Source organism: Manihot esculenta, chromosome 4 (assembly GCF_001659605.2).
Source record: "Manihot esculenta cultivar AM560-2 chromosome 4, M.esculenta_v8, whole genome shotgun sequence".
NCBI classification, from domain to species: domain Eukaryota; kingdom Viridiplantae; phylum Streptophyta; class Magnoliopsida; order Malpighiales; family Euphorbiaceae; genus Manihot; species Manihot esculenta.
The window spans coordinates 31,234,407-31,254,283 of NC_035164.2; the positions used below are offsets into that span (position 1 = coordinate 31,234,407).

The 19,877-nt window shown below is 29.2% G+C and overlaps 3 protein-coding genes across 4 annotated transcripts; 1 reads left to right on the forward strand and 2 right to left on the reverse strand.

Annotated features, from left to right (window-relative positions):
* Window positions 1–2,757: 2,757 nt before the first annotated feature.
* Window positions 2,758–7,296, forward strand: LOC110613426 (protein NUCLEAR FUSION DEFECTIVE 4). Of its 2 annotated transcripts, XR_002487618.2 has the most exons (4): window positions 2,758–3,349; window positions 5,154–6,055; window positions 6,388–6,904; window positions 7,162–7,296. XR_002487618.2 is itself a non-coding variant. In XM_021754540.2 (3 exons), the coding sequence occupies exons 1-3, from the start codon at window positions 3,020–3,022 to the stop codon at window positions 6,851–6,853; spliced, it is 1,698 nt and encodes a 565-aa protein (XP_021610232.1). In that variant the 5' UTR covers window positions 2,758–3,019; the 3' UTR covers window positions 6,854–7,066. The 2 variants fall into 2 exon arrangements, 1 of the variants encoding a protein (XP_021610232.1); XM_021754540.2 differs by lacking the exon at window positions 7,162–7,296 and having other exon boundaries at window positions 6,388–7,066.
* Window positions 7,259–8,418, reverse strand: LOC110613427. Its single transcript, XM_021754541.2, has one exon. The coding sequence runs from the start codon at window positions 8,083–8,085 to the stop codon at window positions 7,507–7,509; it is 579 nt and encodes a 192-aa protein (XP_021610233.1). The 5' UTR covers window positions 8,086–8,418; the 3' UTR covers window positions 7,259–7,506.
* A 1,322-nt stretch (window positions 8,419–9,740) lies between these two features.
* Window positions 9,741–12,159, reverse strand: LOC110613288 (amino acid transporter AVT6E). The gene has a single exon (XM_021754340.2). It carries the CDS (start codon window positions 11,975–11,977, stop codon window positions 10,484–10,486), a length of 1,494 nt encoding a protein of 497 aa, XP_021610032.1. The 5' UTR covers window positions 11,978–12,159; the 3' UTR covers window positions 9,741–10,483.
* Between the last annotated feature and the right edge of the window lie 7,718 nt (window positions 12,160–19,877).

A 19,877-nucleotide genomic window follows, 5' to 3' on the forward strand; every position in this document is an offset into this window, starting at 1 on the left:
AAGTTTTTGTTTATTTTAATAATATTTTTTATGACCAGTAGAGTTTATCTCTTTGAATTTTTTGTCATTTCAAACTTTTGATGTTGTGACTTGTATATTCTGATTAGATTGTCTTCTCCAATCCACTAAAATTTAGAAAGTCTAGTAAATATTCATCTTTATTCAATAAATTTAGAAATAATCGACATTTGGATTCATGTAACAATGTTGTTGCCTTTTGGGTTCTGCGAAGAAAATGATGCTTAAGCTGAAATTCAATTGTGGAGAAAGTTGGTTAAAGAATTAAGTAGTGCAAATTATGTCAAGAAATTTGCAAATTTCTTGGCTTTACTGATTTGTGAAGGAAATGATGCTTAAACGGAATGAATTTGACTGTTGTTAGAAACTGCTAGTCTTGTAGTGGCTTGAATTTTGAAAACTACTAGTCTTCTTCTGACCATAATAAAATTACAAAATTATGTCAATAAATTTATAATTTAACCATAATAAAATACTTAAGTATAGCAGTTATACATTAATAAAATTAAAAAAAATTATAAATTTTGATTTGGAGTAACAGAACTAGACAAAACTAATTTTTATTGATTAGATTAGATTCGGTTATATTTTAATAATTAGTTTGATTGATTTTTAATATTTTTACAATTCAATTTTCAGTTTTTTTTTATTCGATTCAGTTTAGAATCAAATCGACTGATTACACAGTCTTAACTAAATATTTTAAAGAATATATTAGAAGATCGAATGTATCACCACTAAAAAATTATTGATACGTCACTTCTAACATGTAATCTACTATAGAATGGGAATAATTCTTTTTCTATTTAAAAGTGAAAAATAAACATTGGAATTAAAGTATAAAATTGACTTATTTAGAGGATAAAGAACACAAAATAAAAAAAATTTTTCACTCTATAAATAGAGAGAAGGTCAATAGATCTTATGCTAATGTTGGGAGAAAGCGAAATTCAAATGGAAGTGGTATACTTGATTCTGTCGTTAAGCAAATTGCGATTTCATGAAGTCAGATTTATATCTACCAAATTTGTTTGAAATAGATTGCATCATCGCCACTCTTTCTTTTTCAAACAAAGCTGCTTTATTTTTCCTCCCACCACATTATCATGACACGAGTTTTTGGAAATACTCATTATATTGGTTTTGTTTTTCTATTTCACATATTGAATTTCTCAAATTAAGGACTCTAATCTCTTCCTTTCTTTCTTTTTTTAATGTAGAGCTTGAAATCACTTGCATAGATGAGAAGAGTAAAATCACTGATTTGGGATTAACATTGTTTAAGGAATCTAACACTAGAGGATTTTGAAAAGATGTTCATCCAATTTATTAACTATTTTGTATTTAATTTAAAAAGTTTAGAAGTTATTTAGGTTAATTAGAACCGTAAATATTATAATTAATATTAAAATTAAAAAATCGTATAAAATTAGTAGATTTACAAGTAAAAAAATAGCTAATTATAAAATGAAATGGAGATCTTTTAATCAAACTTAAAATTATTAAATAATTTGAATTAATTATTTTAAATAATGTGAGAAATAAGTCTGATATTTGTAGGGGTGAACATTCGATCGGTTTGGTTTAAAATCGAATCGAACCGAATAAACTGAAAACTGAAATTTTAGTGTTTATGAAAACCGAACCGAACCGATTTTGGTCAGAAACCGAATCGAACCGAACCAGTCTGATTAGGTTCGATTCGGTTCGGTTTGATCGGTTTCGATTTTTAATAATTTTTTTTATTTTTTACACTTTATTTTTAATATTTTAAAATTTAATTAAAATATTTTAATCTTAATATGATTTAATTTCTTTATATTATTGAAAAAACATATTATTATTACTAATCGATTTGGTTCGATTTTTTCGATTTTTTTTTATTAAAATCGAACCAAACTGAAATAACCGAAATTTTTAAAATTAAAAACCGAACCGAACCGAAATATATAAAAATCGAACTAAAATTTCAAATCAGTTCGGTTCGATCAATTTTTTCGGTTTGAACCGAATACTGCTCACCTCTAAATATTTGAAGTATTAAAAAATATATAATTATTTTATTAAAAAATATTTTACACGAAAAGTTTTAATACGAAAAATATTTTTTAAATATAAATTATTTTATGTAAATAAATGGAGTTGTAGTATTAAAAATTTTGCAGTTAGTTTAATTTGACTAAATTTAAAAATGAAATTGATTTTAACATTATTAGTAGAATTGATTGATTGATACTGAATTTGCAAATTTAAAATGTCCAAACACACAATCATACTCCCAGTTGTACATTTATTATTGTTTTAATTCTTGGGACCATTGCCATAAAATTGAAATTCACTCGCCAAATCCTAAAATATTTATTACTTTTTGAAATTAAAATTTTTATATGAATTTAATTATTTTTTATTAAAATACAAAAATTTTAATTTTTTATTACATATAATTTTGTATTTTTTTTTTTTGAAAAAAAAAATAACACTAGCAAATATACGCCAACCCACTTGATCATATTACAGTTAATAAAAGGACAGTTAGTTGTATTTTTATTAAATAATATAAAATTCTTCTAATTTTACCATTAAAAATTGTTGAGTACATTTAAAATATATAAATATTAATATTTTATATTTGTTTAAATATAATTTTTTTCATAAATTATAAAAAAAAAATTAAATATTTACGTGAATGGAGAAGTACTGCATTGTATTATAGTATAATTTATTTCTTTAATGTCAAAAATCCCGTAGAGGCTGCCATGGAAGAAAGAAACGGCTCACCCAGGAAAAGAATCGTTTCGTTTCGTTTCGTTTATTGTGGGGGCTGCTCGTTGAACTCCATTGTCGCTGAGCTTCTGAAAGCTTCCTACTCTGTTTCTATCCATACGTACGTCTTGACCCAGTTCAAAAGATAGAGTATATAGCGAGAGAAAGCACAAAAATTCCCCTTTTGGGTGATGAAACAGAGACCACTTAACCAAGAAAATTTTTCTTATGATCTAAGATGCCAGATATAGTGCTTAAAGCTGGGAGCAGGCCGCCGTGGGTGGGATTAGCAGCAGCTGCATGGGTGCAGGTGGCTGCAGGGAATGGCTACAACTTCCCACTCTACTCAACTGCGCTTAAATCAGTGCTTGGATTCAACCAGCAGCAGATAACAATTCTTGGAGTGGCTAATGATATTGGAGAAAATGTTGGTTTGATCCCTGGTATTGTCATCAACAAGTTGCCGCCTTGGGCTGTGCTTTCTGTGGGTGTTGTTCTTTGTTTCTTGGGGTATGGCATTCTTTGGCTTGCTGTTAGCCAAACCGTTCCTAGTTTGCCTTATTGGCTGGTGAGTTAAGTTTTGAAACAATCCAACTTTTTCTTTATCTAATTGTGGACTTGATGGGTTTGAAATGAACATTTGATTGTATTTTCTGTTATTTTTCTGACCTCCGTGTGATCTAGTTTGTTTAATTTTAGCTTTCTCCAGCTTTATGGAGTTTGCCATTGCATCTCGTTTCCATGTCTAACTACTGGCTGAGTGTTTGTATCTTAGAACAAATTTAGGATTTTTCATCCTTCCCTTTTGTGTCTGCTTTATGGGTTCTTTTTTCTTTTTTTTTTTGGGTTCTACTTGATGAATTAGAACATATTTCATGAAATTGGAATTATTGCTTACTGGTTCAGTTCCCTCATTTATGCTCAGCTTTTGGTGAATACTAACGTGGAGTTAGTTGACTGTAGTAAATCTTTGGATTTGCTTTTATTTTGGTGTCTCGATGCATTCAGTTATGCTTCAAATGCATAGTATTTTGAGAACAAAATATCAGGTTAATTGCTTGAAAGTATTACAAGCTGTTAATCCTATATTGTTTATGAACCTTTAGCATACCCTTTTTAGTGTCCAATTTTGAAGAATCCGCTTTTAAGTTTCATCCCTTTAACTAGGAAAGCAAATTCATTGTTTTGCCTAAGTGTTCAATAGTCTAATTTCATGCTCCTTATGAAGAGGGTATGGAATTTCATTTGTGATCATTTTTACAGCTTTCTCTGGTATTACCTAGATTCTTGAGAGATTTGTTCTTACATTCTTTCCACTGGACTTTTCCGTCTTATCCAGTTTAATAGAGTATTATAGGTTTTTATTTGCTCATCTGTAAAATTAAGGATGGAGTAACAACAGAAAGATGAATACATGTCAATTATGTTCTTGTTTTCTTGTTCTCTTGTCAATGAGCTTATTTCCTATTCGCTTTAACTACTGCTTTGGGTGCATGCATAATTACCATAACTCACTATAACCATGGCAAATAATAATTCAGGACTGGTATCCAAAATGTTAAAAGACTTCCAATCAATATATTAAGTTTGACAAACAATAAATGTTTTAAGTATATAAAGTGTAACCAGTGACTACCCTATGACTCTAGCTTCTAGTGAAGCAATCTGTATATGTTCTCTGTAAATCTCTCCATTTTAACTTATATTTAGGAGCATGTTTATCACCTGCTAAGTTACAAACCTAAGTAGCTTGTAGGCAACCTGTGTGAGCTATTTAAGTTCCAACCTCCACCAGTCTAAAGATGTGGTATACTGCTCCCATTATGCATAGCAAATACTACCAGCTTTCTAGGTTTCTTTTAATTATCTTTAGTTGGTTATCATGTTCTTTTGACTTGTAGAAGCTTATGGAGTGATAAGATTACTATGCAGGCACTGGTAAAACCTGTAGGAAATAATAACGCATCTTCACCTTTCAATGCATTCTTATGATAAAATGAGTTTGCCGTAGTTAAAATGTTAGTGGAGCAAGCTCACGTGCAATAACGTTTCCTCTTTTTCCACCAGAATCCTCATGCATCTCATATTCTGGTTTTTTTTTTTTGAAGTGATCCCTGTTCCACCTAGCTTTTCTCTTCTTTTTTGGCATTAAAAAAAAAATGAAGACAGTGTGCCTGTAGCTAGTGATTGTGGTCTTTCCCTATGGATTTGTGTTCTTTTCATTTGAAATTCCTTCTACTTATTCATTGAACTTTTGCAATTGATTTGTTTAGATATTAGCAAATTAAGTCTTGGTTGCAATACTTTATGTTTTCAATTTCCATTTTTATCATATATTTGCTTGTAACCGTTGCTGTTCATTGCTGTTGTAGCTATGGCTTGCACTTGTTGTTGCCACTAATAGCAATGCATGGTTTGGCACAGCTGTGCTTGTAACCAATATGAGAAACTTCCCTCTCAGCAGGGGTACTGTTTCTGGCATTCTCAAAGGTTATGTTGGAATCTCTGCTGCAGTTTATACTGTACTTTTCAATATGGTGCTTGGTGACTCTGCTTCAAAGCTTCTGCTATTCCTTGCACTTGGCATTCCTATTATATGTCTAGCAATGATGTTCTTTGTTCGGCCCTGTACTCCAGCCTCTGGAGAAGACTCTTCTGTCCATGTCCATTTTGTTTTCACCCAAGCTGCAAATGTCGTGCTTGCCCTTTATCTTCTCATATCCACTGTAATCAGTGATGTGATTCCTTTAAGTGATACTGTTTCATACATATTAGTTGCCATAATGATTATTATTTTGATTTCTCCTCTTGCAATTCCTGTCAAAATGACTCTTTTTCCTGCAAGGCCTAAGAACAGTATCCCAGCAACCGGCTCTTCAAACCAGCTGGTTTCAGCTGAAGGTGACTTGGCCCCAACAGATCCTTTGTTGACACCATCTTCATCAGCTTCATATCTTGGAAGTTTTCTTGATAGTGAAGATGCTTCAGATGTAGAAATACTTCTAGCTATGGGAGAGGGAGCAGTGAAGAAGAAAAGGAAACCTAAGAGAGGGGAGGATTTTAAATTTGCTGAGGCTTTAATCAAGGCTGATTTCTGGCTTCTTTGGGTGGTATACTTTCTTGGAGTTGGTTCTGGAGTTACCATTCTCAATAATTTGGCCCAAGTTGGAGTTGCATATGGTCTTGATGATACAACAATATTGCTTGCTCTCTTCAGCTTTTGCAATTTTGTTGGCCGTCTTGGCTCGGGTGCTGTCTCTGAGCACTTTGTCAGGTAGTAAGGACTTTGAATCTTGTCCTAGGTTGGAATGCGAAATTATTCTTTCCTTCAAAAGAAGTAATCATGCTTGATTTTTCATTACGCAATCATAATATTTCTGGCTTTATTAGATTGAAGTATATTTTGGGTGTCTTAATTTTTCCTGTAACATGTATGTACTCAGGTTATTTACCTACCTCTGGCTTTTCAACCGTTTTTCCCTATTCCTATTTTTACACCCTACGCTCACTCATATTAGTTTACAACTTTTTAATCATTTGGTTGGATGTGATTTCCTTCTTTTTTGAGTATAAGATCCTTAATGTGAAAAATTCATGATGATGCAGGTCAAAAGCAATTCCTCGAACTTTTTTTATGATATGTGCACAAACAATCATGGTTGTGATATTCATTCTATTTGCATTAGCTCTTGATGGTATTCTTTACGCTGCAACTGCTATGATCGGCATCTGCTATGGTATTCTATATTCTGTAATGGTGCCAACTGCCTCAGAACTCTTTGGCTTGAAACATTTTGGCATAATTTATGCCTTTATGTTGCTGGGAAATCCTATTGGTGCACTTCTTTTCTCAGGGCTGCTTGCTGGTTCTGTGTACGATGCAGAAGCTACTAAGCAAGGAAGTTCTACCTGTGTAGGTCCTGATTGCTTCAAGGTCACATTCCTGGTTCTAGCCGGTATCTGTGGGTTGGGCACCATCTTGAGCATAATCCTCACTGTTAGATTGCGGCCGGTTTACCAAATGCTTTATGCAGGGGGTTCTTTTCGCCTACCACAATCTTCAGGCCATTAGCTACAAATGGCTGCGTATGGTGCAAATTACTGATAAATTAATCTCCTCCAAGTAAGAATATCTTCAATAGATATGTTTGGGGGGCATATTCATGTAATTTCAAATTGTTATATTCCCCTATAGAGATGATTTCGATTGTGTATTAATGATATTATAGGTCTATTTAGCATTGTTATTAAATAACCATTAAGAAATTTACCTTCTTAAGTATAATATGTTTGTTAGAGGTGTTAAAAATTTGTTCTAAAAATTAAATTTGACCTGTTTTAATTCTTTTTTTTTTCTTCTGTTTCTGGTGACTCTTCCAGGTTCAGCTGATCTCTGGCCTGTCATGTGGGAATCATTTCAATATGATTTTCTCACACAATCCTAGCATTCTGTCATTATTTTCTATCTTCAAATATGTGTGAAAAGATTAGAAAATTTGATTCCTTGAAGTGATAAACATGGATAAATTTCACTAGATATTTGCATACCTAAAGCAATGTTCAGTCTTCTCAGAGACTAAAACAGTGCCTTCTTTTCTGGCAAAGATAAAAGATGCCACATAAAGGCCAAAGGGGAGACAATCTCATTCCTGAAACAAGAGTCTCTGGTGGAAGAACGCAAAAATCCATCTCTCACCATCATCAAGAAAGCATCATCAAGAAAATTCATGTTGGTTTCAGATTCTGAAACATGGTATCCCACCTGATCTCTTCAACACCAGTTGACCAGTACCCATCATCATCACCATCCATCTTCTCTTCTTTGTGAAGATCATACATCACCGGACTTGAAAAAATACCTAGCCGTTTAGGCCCGGAAACCACCATAGGACTTCCATTGGTGAGCAACAGCTTCCCTTGCTTAGCCATCATCAACTTCTTGTTCCTCTTCAACATTGCTCCTCTCCATCTAGTGGCATAACCAGCAGGACTCGGAACAACGATAAGAGAAGACCCATCGCGACTAGACCAAGCTTTTATGTACTTAGCTAGACACCTCTTTGTTCTCTTGATTGCTATGAGAACTCTCGCCATAGGACGTGGGGCAGCTCCTTTCTCCTCCCGGGCGAGCTTGAGAATCTCCAACCTATGTTTGGCTATGGAAATCCCCATGCTTTGAAGAAACTCATGGTTAAAGTAAGCAATATCATCTTCTTCAAGCTCATTGTAAGAAAAAGCAAGAGCATATTCATAGACAAGAGAAGGCTCAAGACCAGTTTTTGAAAGCCAAAAGAACCAATCCATGGTTTTGAGTGTGTTTGATGAGCCTCAAGCTCTCTGAAGGTGGTGAAGTTGCTAGAGGAGACTTTTGGTTTTCTTTTATATTGGCTTGGTGGTTGAAGTTTGAGAGTGACTAAAGAAAAAAAAAGGAAAGAGGATGTGGGGTTTACAAGGTCATGTGCCCTCCTGAAAATGGGCTAAACTCGGTAATCACGGCATGGGAGATTAGTAGGTCTAGCGTGTGGGGACGTTCTAATTTGTGTTTGTATGTAAAGGTTAAGTGGGTGTTGTGCTGTCTTGGTGGAGGAAAGTTAAGAGATTTTTGGACTAAAATTTCAAACTTGGCAACCCTTTTCCTAAAGTTGGATTAATTGTTGTTAGACTATAACCAACCCCTCTTGCTATTCACTAGTTTCTACCTGACTAATCACCTTCTAACTTAATTTATCATACAATGTTAAAAGTTTATATAAATATTTAATTTATCCTTTGGAGGATTAATAATATAGAAAAGTTTTGCCAAATCTAATTTGGGATTCTGCTTTCCTTGGGCAATAAAAAAATCTAAATTTATGTCACATGAGATTGACTTTAATTTAATTAGTTTTTGGTTAATTGTATTAGTTGTTGTGTGCTATCAGTGGCCAATGACTGACAGTTAGCTTATGCTGTGATTACGCAAAATACCACGTAAGTTGATCATGGCCGCTCTTCACATATTTTATAATATATTAAAATTTTAGTGGTGGAATAAATATACACCTTGGTATATAAGTATATATATTTGTGGATAATAATAATTATTTTCTAAGGGATTTACATAAATATAGGAACTATTACAATTTTTATATAAATTCTGAATTATTCCCATGAAACACATGTCATTAGAAAGAAAGGTTATTTGTAGGGCAGATGTTTGGATGGAAACAAAAATGAAAAGCTACTTTGGTCTTAAACCACATGAATCATAGCAAACAAACAAAAAGAATCCCATGCATGTCCTAAGATAATGGAACAGCCACCAACCCACCTCCAATTTTTTCAGTTACTTGCACATTGATTCCATTCCAGTCACTGATGGGTACTTTTTGCAGATTCTCCATTTTCACTCACCTTTTTTTCCATTATTTACTTTACCATTAATTAGTTTTACCTCATTTTAAAAAATGCTATCAATTTGTGTAATGTTAAAAAATTTATTTTATTTTAATTTTTTTTGGGTTGAGAAACATCACTATCAAAATTTCAAAGATTAAGTGAGCTACTCTGAGCAAAGACACAGTGATTGACCCATTTTTAATTATAATTGATTTGAGAAAGTATACTTAAATTATTTTTCCACACCTAATTTGGTTTTCTTTAACTTAAAAACCATATCTAATGGGAGGTTGTTCCCAAGTGATGATTTCAATCCTATACTTACTTTTATATACATGCAAATATTTAGTATTATTGAGCATTTCGGCTCTAACAAGCCCAGCCCTCTAGTGTTCTTAATCTGATTCTTTTAAGTCTGCTACTGTGATCCACATCGCCCAATCCATCCTTCCTTTCTCTCAGAAATGAGAAATAATTTAGTAGCAACTTCTAAGGCTTTGTTTGGTTGATTTTAATTTTTTTTTAATATATGTAATTTTAAAGAAGATTTAAATAAGTGCTAAGACAGGTTAGCACTTGCAAATCCGAACAGTAAAACAGCCTGGTTTGCTAATATTACATTGAAAATCCTAAAGGCGGTGAATTGTTCCATTGGATGTTGGCGAAATCAGTGATTCAACAGCTCAACAATTTACTGCTTGCAAGTGGACACAACTTTACATCAAGATATCACATGGTGGAATCTAAATTATCACAAATGCAACAAAGCTAATCAACCTCAAACAAGACCAAACTAATGGGTAGAAATCTAAATTGCCACAATCCCAAACAAATTTCAATAGAAGTAAGGATAGGATTACAGCCTAATAATCTGAAAAGAAAAAAAACCTGAATCAACAATGCCTCTTTATGGCTACATAAATTCTTAGCAGCATTATTGCTGTTGAATCATGCAGTTAGAACAATATTCATGAATAAAAAAATTCCTACTGCATCAACTAAAATGTATATTTTTAGATCAACTTAAACATGGTGGGTGTTCATATTAGTATTACACCTGAGCGTTCTTCAAATGTTGAACCAGCCTGTCACAGTTGCTCTGAGAAGTCGCTGTGTATTAAATATCAGGACATCCATAAGATGCTTCCAAGCCTTCAGGAGAACCTCCAAAAATTATTGCAATCTGAAACAATATTTTGCCAAGGGTACATCTGTTTCTCAATTTGAATCCATTGTTTGAAATGATTATGCACCAGAAAAAAGTGAGACAAAATTGACAAAGTTTTCTTCACTGAAACTACCCAAAAATCAAATATGATGAATATCAGTTGGGTTGGCTTTTGAGACTATAAATGTTTCCAATTACACCAATAATGCTAACCATTATTGCCATAATTAGCATAAACCGGGATAATAACTTCTCTCTGCGGCTCAAAACATCACCTCGATGACTTAATCTCAATGCAATAAGAGATGGAAATATAAAGCCTAACGACACTGCTGCAGTTGCGCCTGTGAATTTGAAAGCTGTCCAAATGTTGGGCACCATAGTAGAGCCAAAATAAATCAATCCCAATAGCACTGCTGTTAAGGCTAAAGATCTCTTCCTACTCTCTGAAAGTGGAGCTGATCCCTTAAACACCATGGCATCCACTGTGTGCCTTAAAGAGAAATGAACAACAGGAAAAACAAGAACCAAATGAATAACGTACCCTACCCTGACAATATAATCCAAGGCAGAGCTGAAAGGAATTCCAAGGTCGGTGTCAAAATTGGTCAGCACATCAGCTTCTGTATCACTCCCAAACAGTAAATAACCCGATATAGCAGTTGAAGCATAAACAGTAATACAAAGAACAGTTGTAATTCTCCCCACTCGATTCATCTTTTGGGGTGATCGTCCTTCGAGTTCATTATATATAGGCTGAACATTGTAGTGGCAAATATAAGCATTTGTCATGATGGGAATCACCACAAGCAAATCCACAATGGCCCTCATTGAACCAAAATCTGGAATCATCTTTGGAGCCTCAATTTTTCCTTCAACAAGCTTAATGAAAGCAACAACAAAACATACAACAACAAAGATAATAGCCAAAGCCACTGAAGCAGCTGAAGTCAAGCTCAAGGAATCAATCTTATCCAGAGAACAAAGGGGTGCAAGAAAAACCACCACCACAAACAAAATCACCAATTTCCTATGATCCCACACTCCGTGCCCTAACCATTGAACAAAAACCCCCACATGATGGGGAGATCCTGACATAACCTCACCTATAATTATCAAATAAACAACCAATACACCTGCATTGTTCACAATTATACAAATCTCAGATAAAACCTTAGCAGTTTTTCCTAAAGCACATTGAACAACTTCAACATATGAAGAAGCCTTACAGAGTGCCGAAAACCTAACCAATAATTCAACACTAATTTCAGATAGAATACCCATGAGAATTATCAACACAACCCCTAAAACCAATCCAAGAACCTTCATTGTAGCTGGTAACGCCATAATCCCTGCCCCAATAATCGTTGTGGTGAGATTAAAAATCGCACCATAAATCCCAGACCCATTATTGGATTTGGCAAGTAAAAGTGGATAATTTTCAATATCAAAATCATTGTTACCATTCCCACCATCATTATCATCTAAAATTTTAGCATTCTCGATCCTGGGATCTCTAAAATTCTCCCCATCATTAAGAGAAAGCGATTTGAGGTAGGCTTTTCGTTGGTGTATTGGGGTCTCGGTATCATGATGCAATTGTAATTCTATATATGAATTCTTGGGAATAGCCTTGTAATTGCTATCCATTGAATATCCAAATAAATAATCTTACCGATACAGAACCTTTGCAGATCTTGAAACAAAGAAAATGGAAGTGAAAGCCTACAGATCCATACGTGAGCCAACGTTTGTTGATCTCTTTGATGCAGCGGGAAAGCGGGAGTTTTTTAACAGACAAAGAAATTGGAGGTCAGGGGGAAGAATATGTCTCCTCATTGGTTGGATTTAAAAAAAAAAAAAATTAAAATTGTGATTTGTCATAGTTAAATAAATTTTAATAGAAATAAAATTACATTAAATAAATCTTAACAAAGATGTTTTATATGATACAGCATTGAGAATCACATTTTATCTCGTAATTATATAAAATAATTCATTATTCACCTAATAAAAATATTTTTATTTCTATTTCTAAAATAATTTAAATAATTTTTTTAAAAAATCATAGGTATAATTTTGTTATTTTTTAAAAATAAAAATTTATAAATTAAAACTTTATAAAGTGTTATTATTAAATATTTAAACTTTATAAAACATTAACATAAAATTTTAGAAAATACAGTAGAAATAATAATAATTTTTAAAATTATAAAAATATTTAAAAAATATTATATTATATCAGAATCTATTTAACTCTTAATTAAAAATACAAAATTTAATTAGTAAAAAAATAAATTGAACTTCTATGACTCTTAAGTAAAAGTAGAATAATTTAATTTCCTTTTTATCTTATTTATTTATTATTAAATGTTATTTAAATTTAATGATTTTGGTTATTACTTAATATTGACAAATTAAAACAATCCCATTTTCCATCATTTTGTTTTTCCTTTTCAATGACCAATAATGCAATCCATCCCCATTTTTCATAATTCTTTCTTTTTTTTCTCACATCCCACAAAAAGAATTTAATATTTAATTTTCCTCACGGCAATATTACCCATATTTTTTAGGTATTAGCCATATTAATATTTGTTAAATATTATTTATAATTAATCTTATCTTTATAAAATAAAAAAAATTATAGATTATATTTAATATTTCACCGATAATATTGCTATGGCGTAAAGAAATGAGTCTAATTATGAAAAGTTAAATTTTAGTTCGTTAAATTTTTTTTTAGTTCAAATTCAACTTAAATTTTATTTATTTTAAATTTAAATTAAATATTAATAAATTTAAATTTAATTAGTTTAATAAGTCTAATATCAAATAGTTAAATAATTCAATTTATCACCGTTATAATAAATTTTAGTTTAAAATTAAATAATTTTAATTAGTTTATATATCTATAAAAAGTAAATTTTTAAATTTTAATAATTTGAATATTTATACATTTCAAAGTATAATAAAACTACACATAGTTAAACATTAAAAAATTCATGTTTAAATAATAAAAATTTGTATAAATTTTGAGTTTAATTCTTTTGTAATATTAAATTCATTCTAATTAATGAGTATGTTCACAAGCTAGTTTATAAGACTGTATATGAATTCAGAAATGAATCGAGTTTATGAGTTCTAACAAACTGAATATTAAAAAATTTAAATTCAACTCATTTACTAAATAAATTTAAAATTTAAATTTAAATTTAACTCATTTGTATGTTAAATTAAATTTGATCAAATTTTTATTAAAATTAATTTAAAATGTTAGTTCATTTATACTCCTAAATATTATATAAATTTATATAATATTAACTCTTAGTTCAACCTGATTTATTTTATAAAAAAAAGTCAACATAAAAAATATAAATGATTTTATTTTTTAATATAAAAAATATAAATGATTTTATTTTTTAATATAAAAAATATAAATGATTTTATTTTAAAAAAAATAAAAAATTTATAATTTAAAAGGAAATAAGCTTTTTCATTTTAATTAATAAAAAATTAAATTAAATTGAATTTTTTTTCCTGAGAATAAAAATGGATAACTTGATTCATAATAGAAAAAAGCAATATTTAACCATAACTAGATAGTATAAAATCATGTCTATGCTAAGTAATGTCCCACATTCTTTCTTTTCAAATTTTCTTGGGCTAATAAAATTCCTAAATGTTTTATTATTAAAACGGTATTTTTAATATAAAAAAAGTAAAAAATTAATAATAATAATATAAATAATAGTTATTCTGCTGAATTATATGAATTATTCAATTCCACTCCATTTTTAATTTGAAATTTATTTATTTATTTGAAAAAAAAGGCCCACTAGTTTTTTATTGAATTTTCGTTATTATTTTAAATATTTATAGTAGACGCCAATCTCCACTAACGTGTTTGAAATTATGTCATGTCAAACAAAGAAATATCGACAATATTCCGCGAGAGATTTAAAACGTACTCGCAAGTATACGTGATATGCTATGAATTCAGTAACTTAAAAGTACGATATTTTAATATCCCGAGAAAGTCCCATGTATGTATATTTAGCCGAGAAATGAAGACGAGTCACGAGAACATGGTTAGATTTAGGTATAGTACCATAAATAAATTAAAGTAACAAAATAATAATATAATAACAAAATAGAAAGTCAAAATAAATAAAGAGGACAGATGGAGGTTGACGTGGACGTGGAGAATGGGCTTTAAAAATTGATACAACATCGACCTTCATGCACCTCAATTTTATCTTATCAACCTTTTTAATTAATAGGTACTTAAAAAATCGCAAGTCAAATACGTGGACCTACGGTTGATAATGATTCCTAATTCTTGAAAAATATTTAAAATATTTATAAATTTAAGTCAATTAATAATTTATATAAATCAATTTAAATTTAACCAAGCTTTATTATTTGCTATCCGTTTTGATAAAACTTATTCATAAAAAAATATAAATAATTTTTTTATAAAATTATATATGAATTTATTTTTTAAAAATAAAAATTTTATAAATTAAAAAATAAATTTTTATTGTAAATAAAAAAATTAAATTATTACAAATTGGAGTAAATTTCTCAGTAATATTAAAATTAATACATATATTTGTTGATTTTTAAATTCAATAATTTAATTTTTATATTTTAACTCTGTTAAATTAAAAGTTTTTAAATCTAATTTTCTATTATTTATCTTTGAAATGTCTAAATTATTTTTACATATATAGTATCGTTTATCATTAAATTATGTTAAAATTAGCAAGTATACTTTTCGATTTTTTAAAAACAAATAACTTAATTATTGTAATCTAATTTTATTAAAGTGAAAAAAAAATTCTTTTCTCAAATAAAAACTTTCAGTTTAACAAACTCAAAATATAATTATTAAAATATTGAGTTTTAAAAATAAATATATGGATTAATTTTGATATAATTTTAAAATATAAAATAAATTTTTATATCATTCATTAATAAACTAAATAAATTTTTTAAAATAATATCGAAAAATGGCAACGGTGTGGACCTTCTCACTGTGGTAGAAGAAATTTTATTTTTTTATTTTAAAAAATGTTTAATGAAAATACTTTTTTTTAATGTTTTTCTTAAAATTAAACAAATCCAAACTAATTTGAGACTTAAAAACTCAATTCAAATTATATAAAAAAAAAAAAAAATCCAAAAGTCGTCTTCAATCTTTTTTAACTCTAGCAATCTCAGCGATGACACGCCATCATTTACCAAGCACACCAAATTACAACAACTCTAGATTTAAAAATCTCATACACTAATTTTTTAAACCTGCAAAGAAAAACACGTGTCAGAAAACTGAGAAGAAGCTAAATTGATATGCAAGCAATCAGAAATTGCCAATTGCACAATACTAATAAATGACAAAATTTACAGTGACAGCACTTTGAGATGCATGTATCTTTAAATGGGTCGAAATAAATCCTAAGTTTTTGTCATTATCACATGTAATACCTCCTCCCATTAACAAAGTAGAGCCTCACTAGCAGAGCGCATCGAGAACTCTCCTAACAACAAAGCACCCTACACGGCTGAAATTTAAAAAAAAAAAATCACTTCTGTTTTAAAATTAATTTTCAATATTTCAATTATTTTTTAAAATTTAAAAATTAAAATTAAATAAAAATAGTAAAATATTTTTAATACATGATAAGACCAGAAGGCGGAGATCCATCACATAGACAACCGACTATTTACGATTTGAAAACATCAGTTTTTGTCTTATTGAGAAAAAAAATCATTAAATATAAACGATAAAAAATGAATGGATAAATAATTTTCTCAATTTTATTATTAAATTATTCCTTTCTTCTCTTTCGTATCATTATTTTTTGTTGACTTTACTTTTTTATATATATTTTTATTAATTTTTTAATTATATACTAAAAATGAAATTATGATAATTAATTTATATATTATTATAATATAAAAATAAATAATAATTTTGAATTAATAAAAAAATAAAAATTATAAAATAGAAAAAATATTATTTAAAAATTTAGAATATGAGTGCTTGGAAATTTTTTTTTTGATTGATTTGACTTATTTATTTTTATTCTAGGCGCATGTACGTGGATTGATATGTTGTCGTATTATAGGTGATTAAATATTAATGCAGCATAAAAAAATAAAAAATTTCATATAAATTATATGAATCACTGTTCTTCCACATGAGTAAATAACAATGATGAAATGGATGCAGTAATTAAATTTTTGAAGATAATTTTTAAAATTATATTGCATTTCTAAAATTATTTAAAATTTTAAACTTTTGAAAAATAAAAATTTTTAAATTAAAAAATACAATAAAAATATTTTAAAAAAATCCATTCAAATTCTTGTAAAATTATTAATTTTTAACAGTGTGATAATAATATATATGTAGCGCTCTATTCTCATCTGGCGAGGCATTGTCAGTACTTTTTATTTTATTATGAAATATTATCAGCATTAAATAATAAATCAAGAACATAAAATTTATTCCTTCACCTCATAATTTTTATTTTAATATTTTATATATATTAAAAAATAATTTTTTATTAACTATCCAATTATACTCATTTTAAAAAATTAAATTAAATTAAATTAAATTATAATAATTAATTTATATATTGTGAAAAAATAAATTTACTCAAATAAAACATATCAAATTTATTTTTAATAATATTTAAAAAAATAAAATTTAATATTTATATAATTCAGATATAAATTTCACGATTTGACCAATATGATTTGTGGACTTAAATAATTAATGAAAATGAAGTTAGATTGACTTATATGGAAATTAATTGTGTGAATAAATAAGGAGGAGCCTCCGGATAATTAAGACAGGTCACTTTTCTGTGGACAATATTTTTAAAAAAATAATTAAAAAATAAAAGAAAATAAAAGAAAAAGCCGAATGAGTCATTGATAACGTAACTCCACTTTCCTTGATTAAAAAACAAGACCCACTCTCTGATAAGTGACAGCTGAAACCAGAACGCGATAATATAAGTACATATCTTCAAAAACCCCCCAATTTATCGTGAATATTATTTTTCTCGCGGTAAATTTAGAGAGAAGTGATGGTTTGGGGATTCTGCATCGCTTGATTGTTTGAAATTTGGAGAAAAATATAAATAAATAAAAAATAAAAAAATATGGGAAAGGACGCATTATGGTTATGGAACTGCTAGCTAGACCACTTGACTGAAAAGGAATAACTGTACTCTCAATGATGGCGCGTGTATTTTACGGTCCAGATATTGTATGGCATTTGGCGGCCATCTTAATGCTTAAAGAACAAACCAATAAAAAAAGCCATGCATTTCGTACGGTCACCCAGCTGTAACGTGACATCTGACAAAACCACTTTATTATTTGATAGCGAAAGCTTTCTCTTTTTTTTTTTTTTTTGTGAAATTTAGTTAAAAAACCAAATATGAATTTAAAGTAATGTTATTTAATTTACTTTTTACACCGTATATTACTTTTTATATTTTAAAAGTTTTAAAAAAGAGCTAATTACTTTTCATTAAAATATATTATCTTACGTAAAAGCTTGGCAAAGCTTTTTCTGTTTAAAAAAATTATAAAAATATAAGGTATATGCTGACAAATTTTAATATTTCTTTACCATTTCTAAACTGAGTGGACATTATTACATAAGAGTACATGACCACTAAAATCTGAGAAAAAATAAAATTCAATAAAAATATAAGATAAAATCAAATTCAAATCAGTAACAATTAAATAAGTAAAGACACCACAGCCACAGACAGAAATTCAAACAACCAACCAAACAAAACCACACCGTCACTTTATAATGGCCATTCATCACAGTCATCAACTAAACATGGAAAATGTAAACTTGAGGGTGAAGACATAGAGCCAAGACAAATAACCTAAGTGTATAAATAAACATCCAAATCAACATAAATAAAATAGACATGTAAAAAAAATGTTGAAAGTGATAAAATATCATAAAGTTCAATTAAAGAAAATTGATCGTAACGATAGCTATCTAATCTAATAATTCGATTTTAGATTATTGATGTGATCTAAAAATAGATCTTTCGACTATAAAAAAAATCTATTATAAAAAATTAAAAAGACGAACAAAAAATAAACCCTCTTTTGCCAAAAATATGGACAGGCAACCCACAAATACACAAAGAAGAAATTGCAAGCCCACAATAAAAAATGGTATAAATTCTAGGCAGAAAAACGAATGAACCAAAATCAACCCTCTATGATCGTGCTCCTTCTTTCTCCCTTAAGAATTTATATATAATTAAGATATAGAGAAGGCAAGAAACCCTAGCATATGCAAATTGTTTATATATATTTTTTTCCCCACATCACAGGGTTTCTAAAATTGATTATTTAATAAAAATGGTTATATTATATAAATATATTTTAGTGTATATGTGATAAATTACTATGAAATCTATAATTTTGATGAACTTAATTATTTTGTTCTTATTTTAAAATTACTGAACTAAAATATACTTATATTTTATAAAATTCAATTCCTTAATCTTTTTGTTAAAAAAATATTATTCATATTATTTAGATTTAAAATTTTAATTATATAGTATTTAATTATATAATTTTTAAATATTTATACTATTTAGTCTCTATCATCAAATTTAAAATAAATCGATTAACGGTTTTTTTAATACAATGTGATGACCGCTGGATTTTTTCACCCCGGTCTGGGGTCAGGCCCATGACAATAGCCTATTATTTGGAGGTTTTCAAGTCTCCTGCATGGACCCAGTCCGGCCCACTCAGCCTTGAGACCGGGCTCCATCTTTGTTTCTCAATCAGGTCCGTCCAGCTCGTACGGCTCATCAAACAGATTCTCTTTGACCTCAGTTTTAATCTTATCTTCTACCCCGACTCGGAACCTAGAAGGAGACCGACCCATCCGTCTGGTGGGTCCATCAACATGCGTACCCGTGGAGAATCAGAGGCCGTTACACATGTAACAGAAATATGATATTCTCGTACGTTCGAATCAACATGATAGGGACAGGTGGTCTTATAACAGACAATTTGTTATACATCACTAGCAGATAAAAAAAAACATATAAAAAGAGGATTGCCCTCCTCTAGACCTAAATATTTGGCTAAGTTTACAGAATCATTGTAAAATCCTATTATCTGGATTTCAGATTATCACAATGACTATAAAATTTAATTATATTCGATACGAAAAATAATTTTAATATATTAAAATTATAATAAATGTCATTTATAAAATTATATTAATCTTTTAATTAATCATATGTGTATTAAAAAACTATATAGATTTGGCAATTATGCATTAATTGTGTCTTTAAATTCAATCATTATAAAGATTGAAATATGTGTATTAAAAAAGATTATAAGAAATTAAATTTAAAAATGTATATTATAAGACAAACATAATAATTGAAGTACTAATTTAGGGACATACTAAAGAGGGCTATGTACTAAAATCCAAGAGTTGTGCTAATTGCAATTATTGGTTAATTTGGTGGTGTGT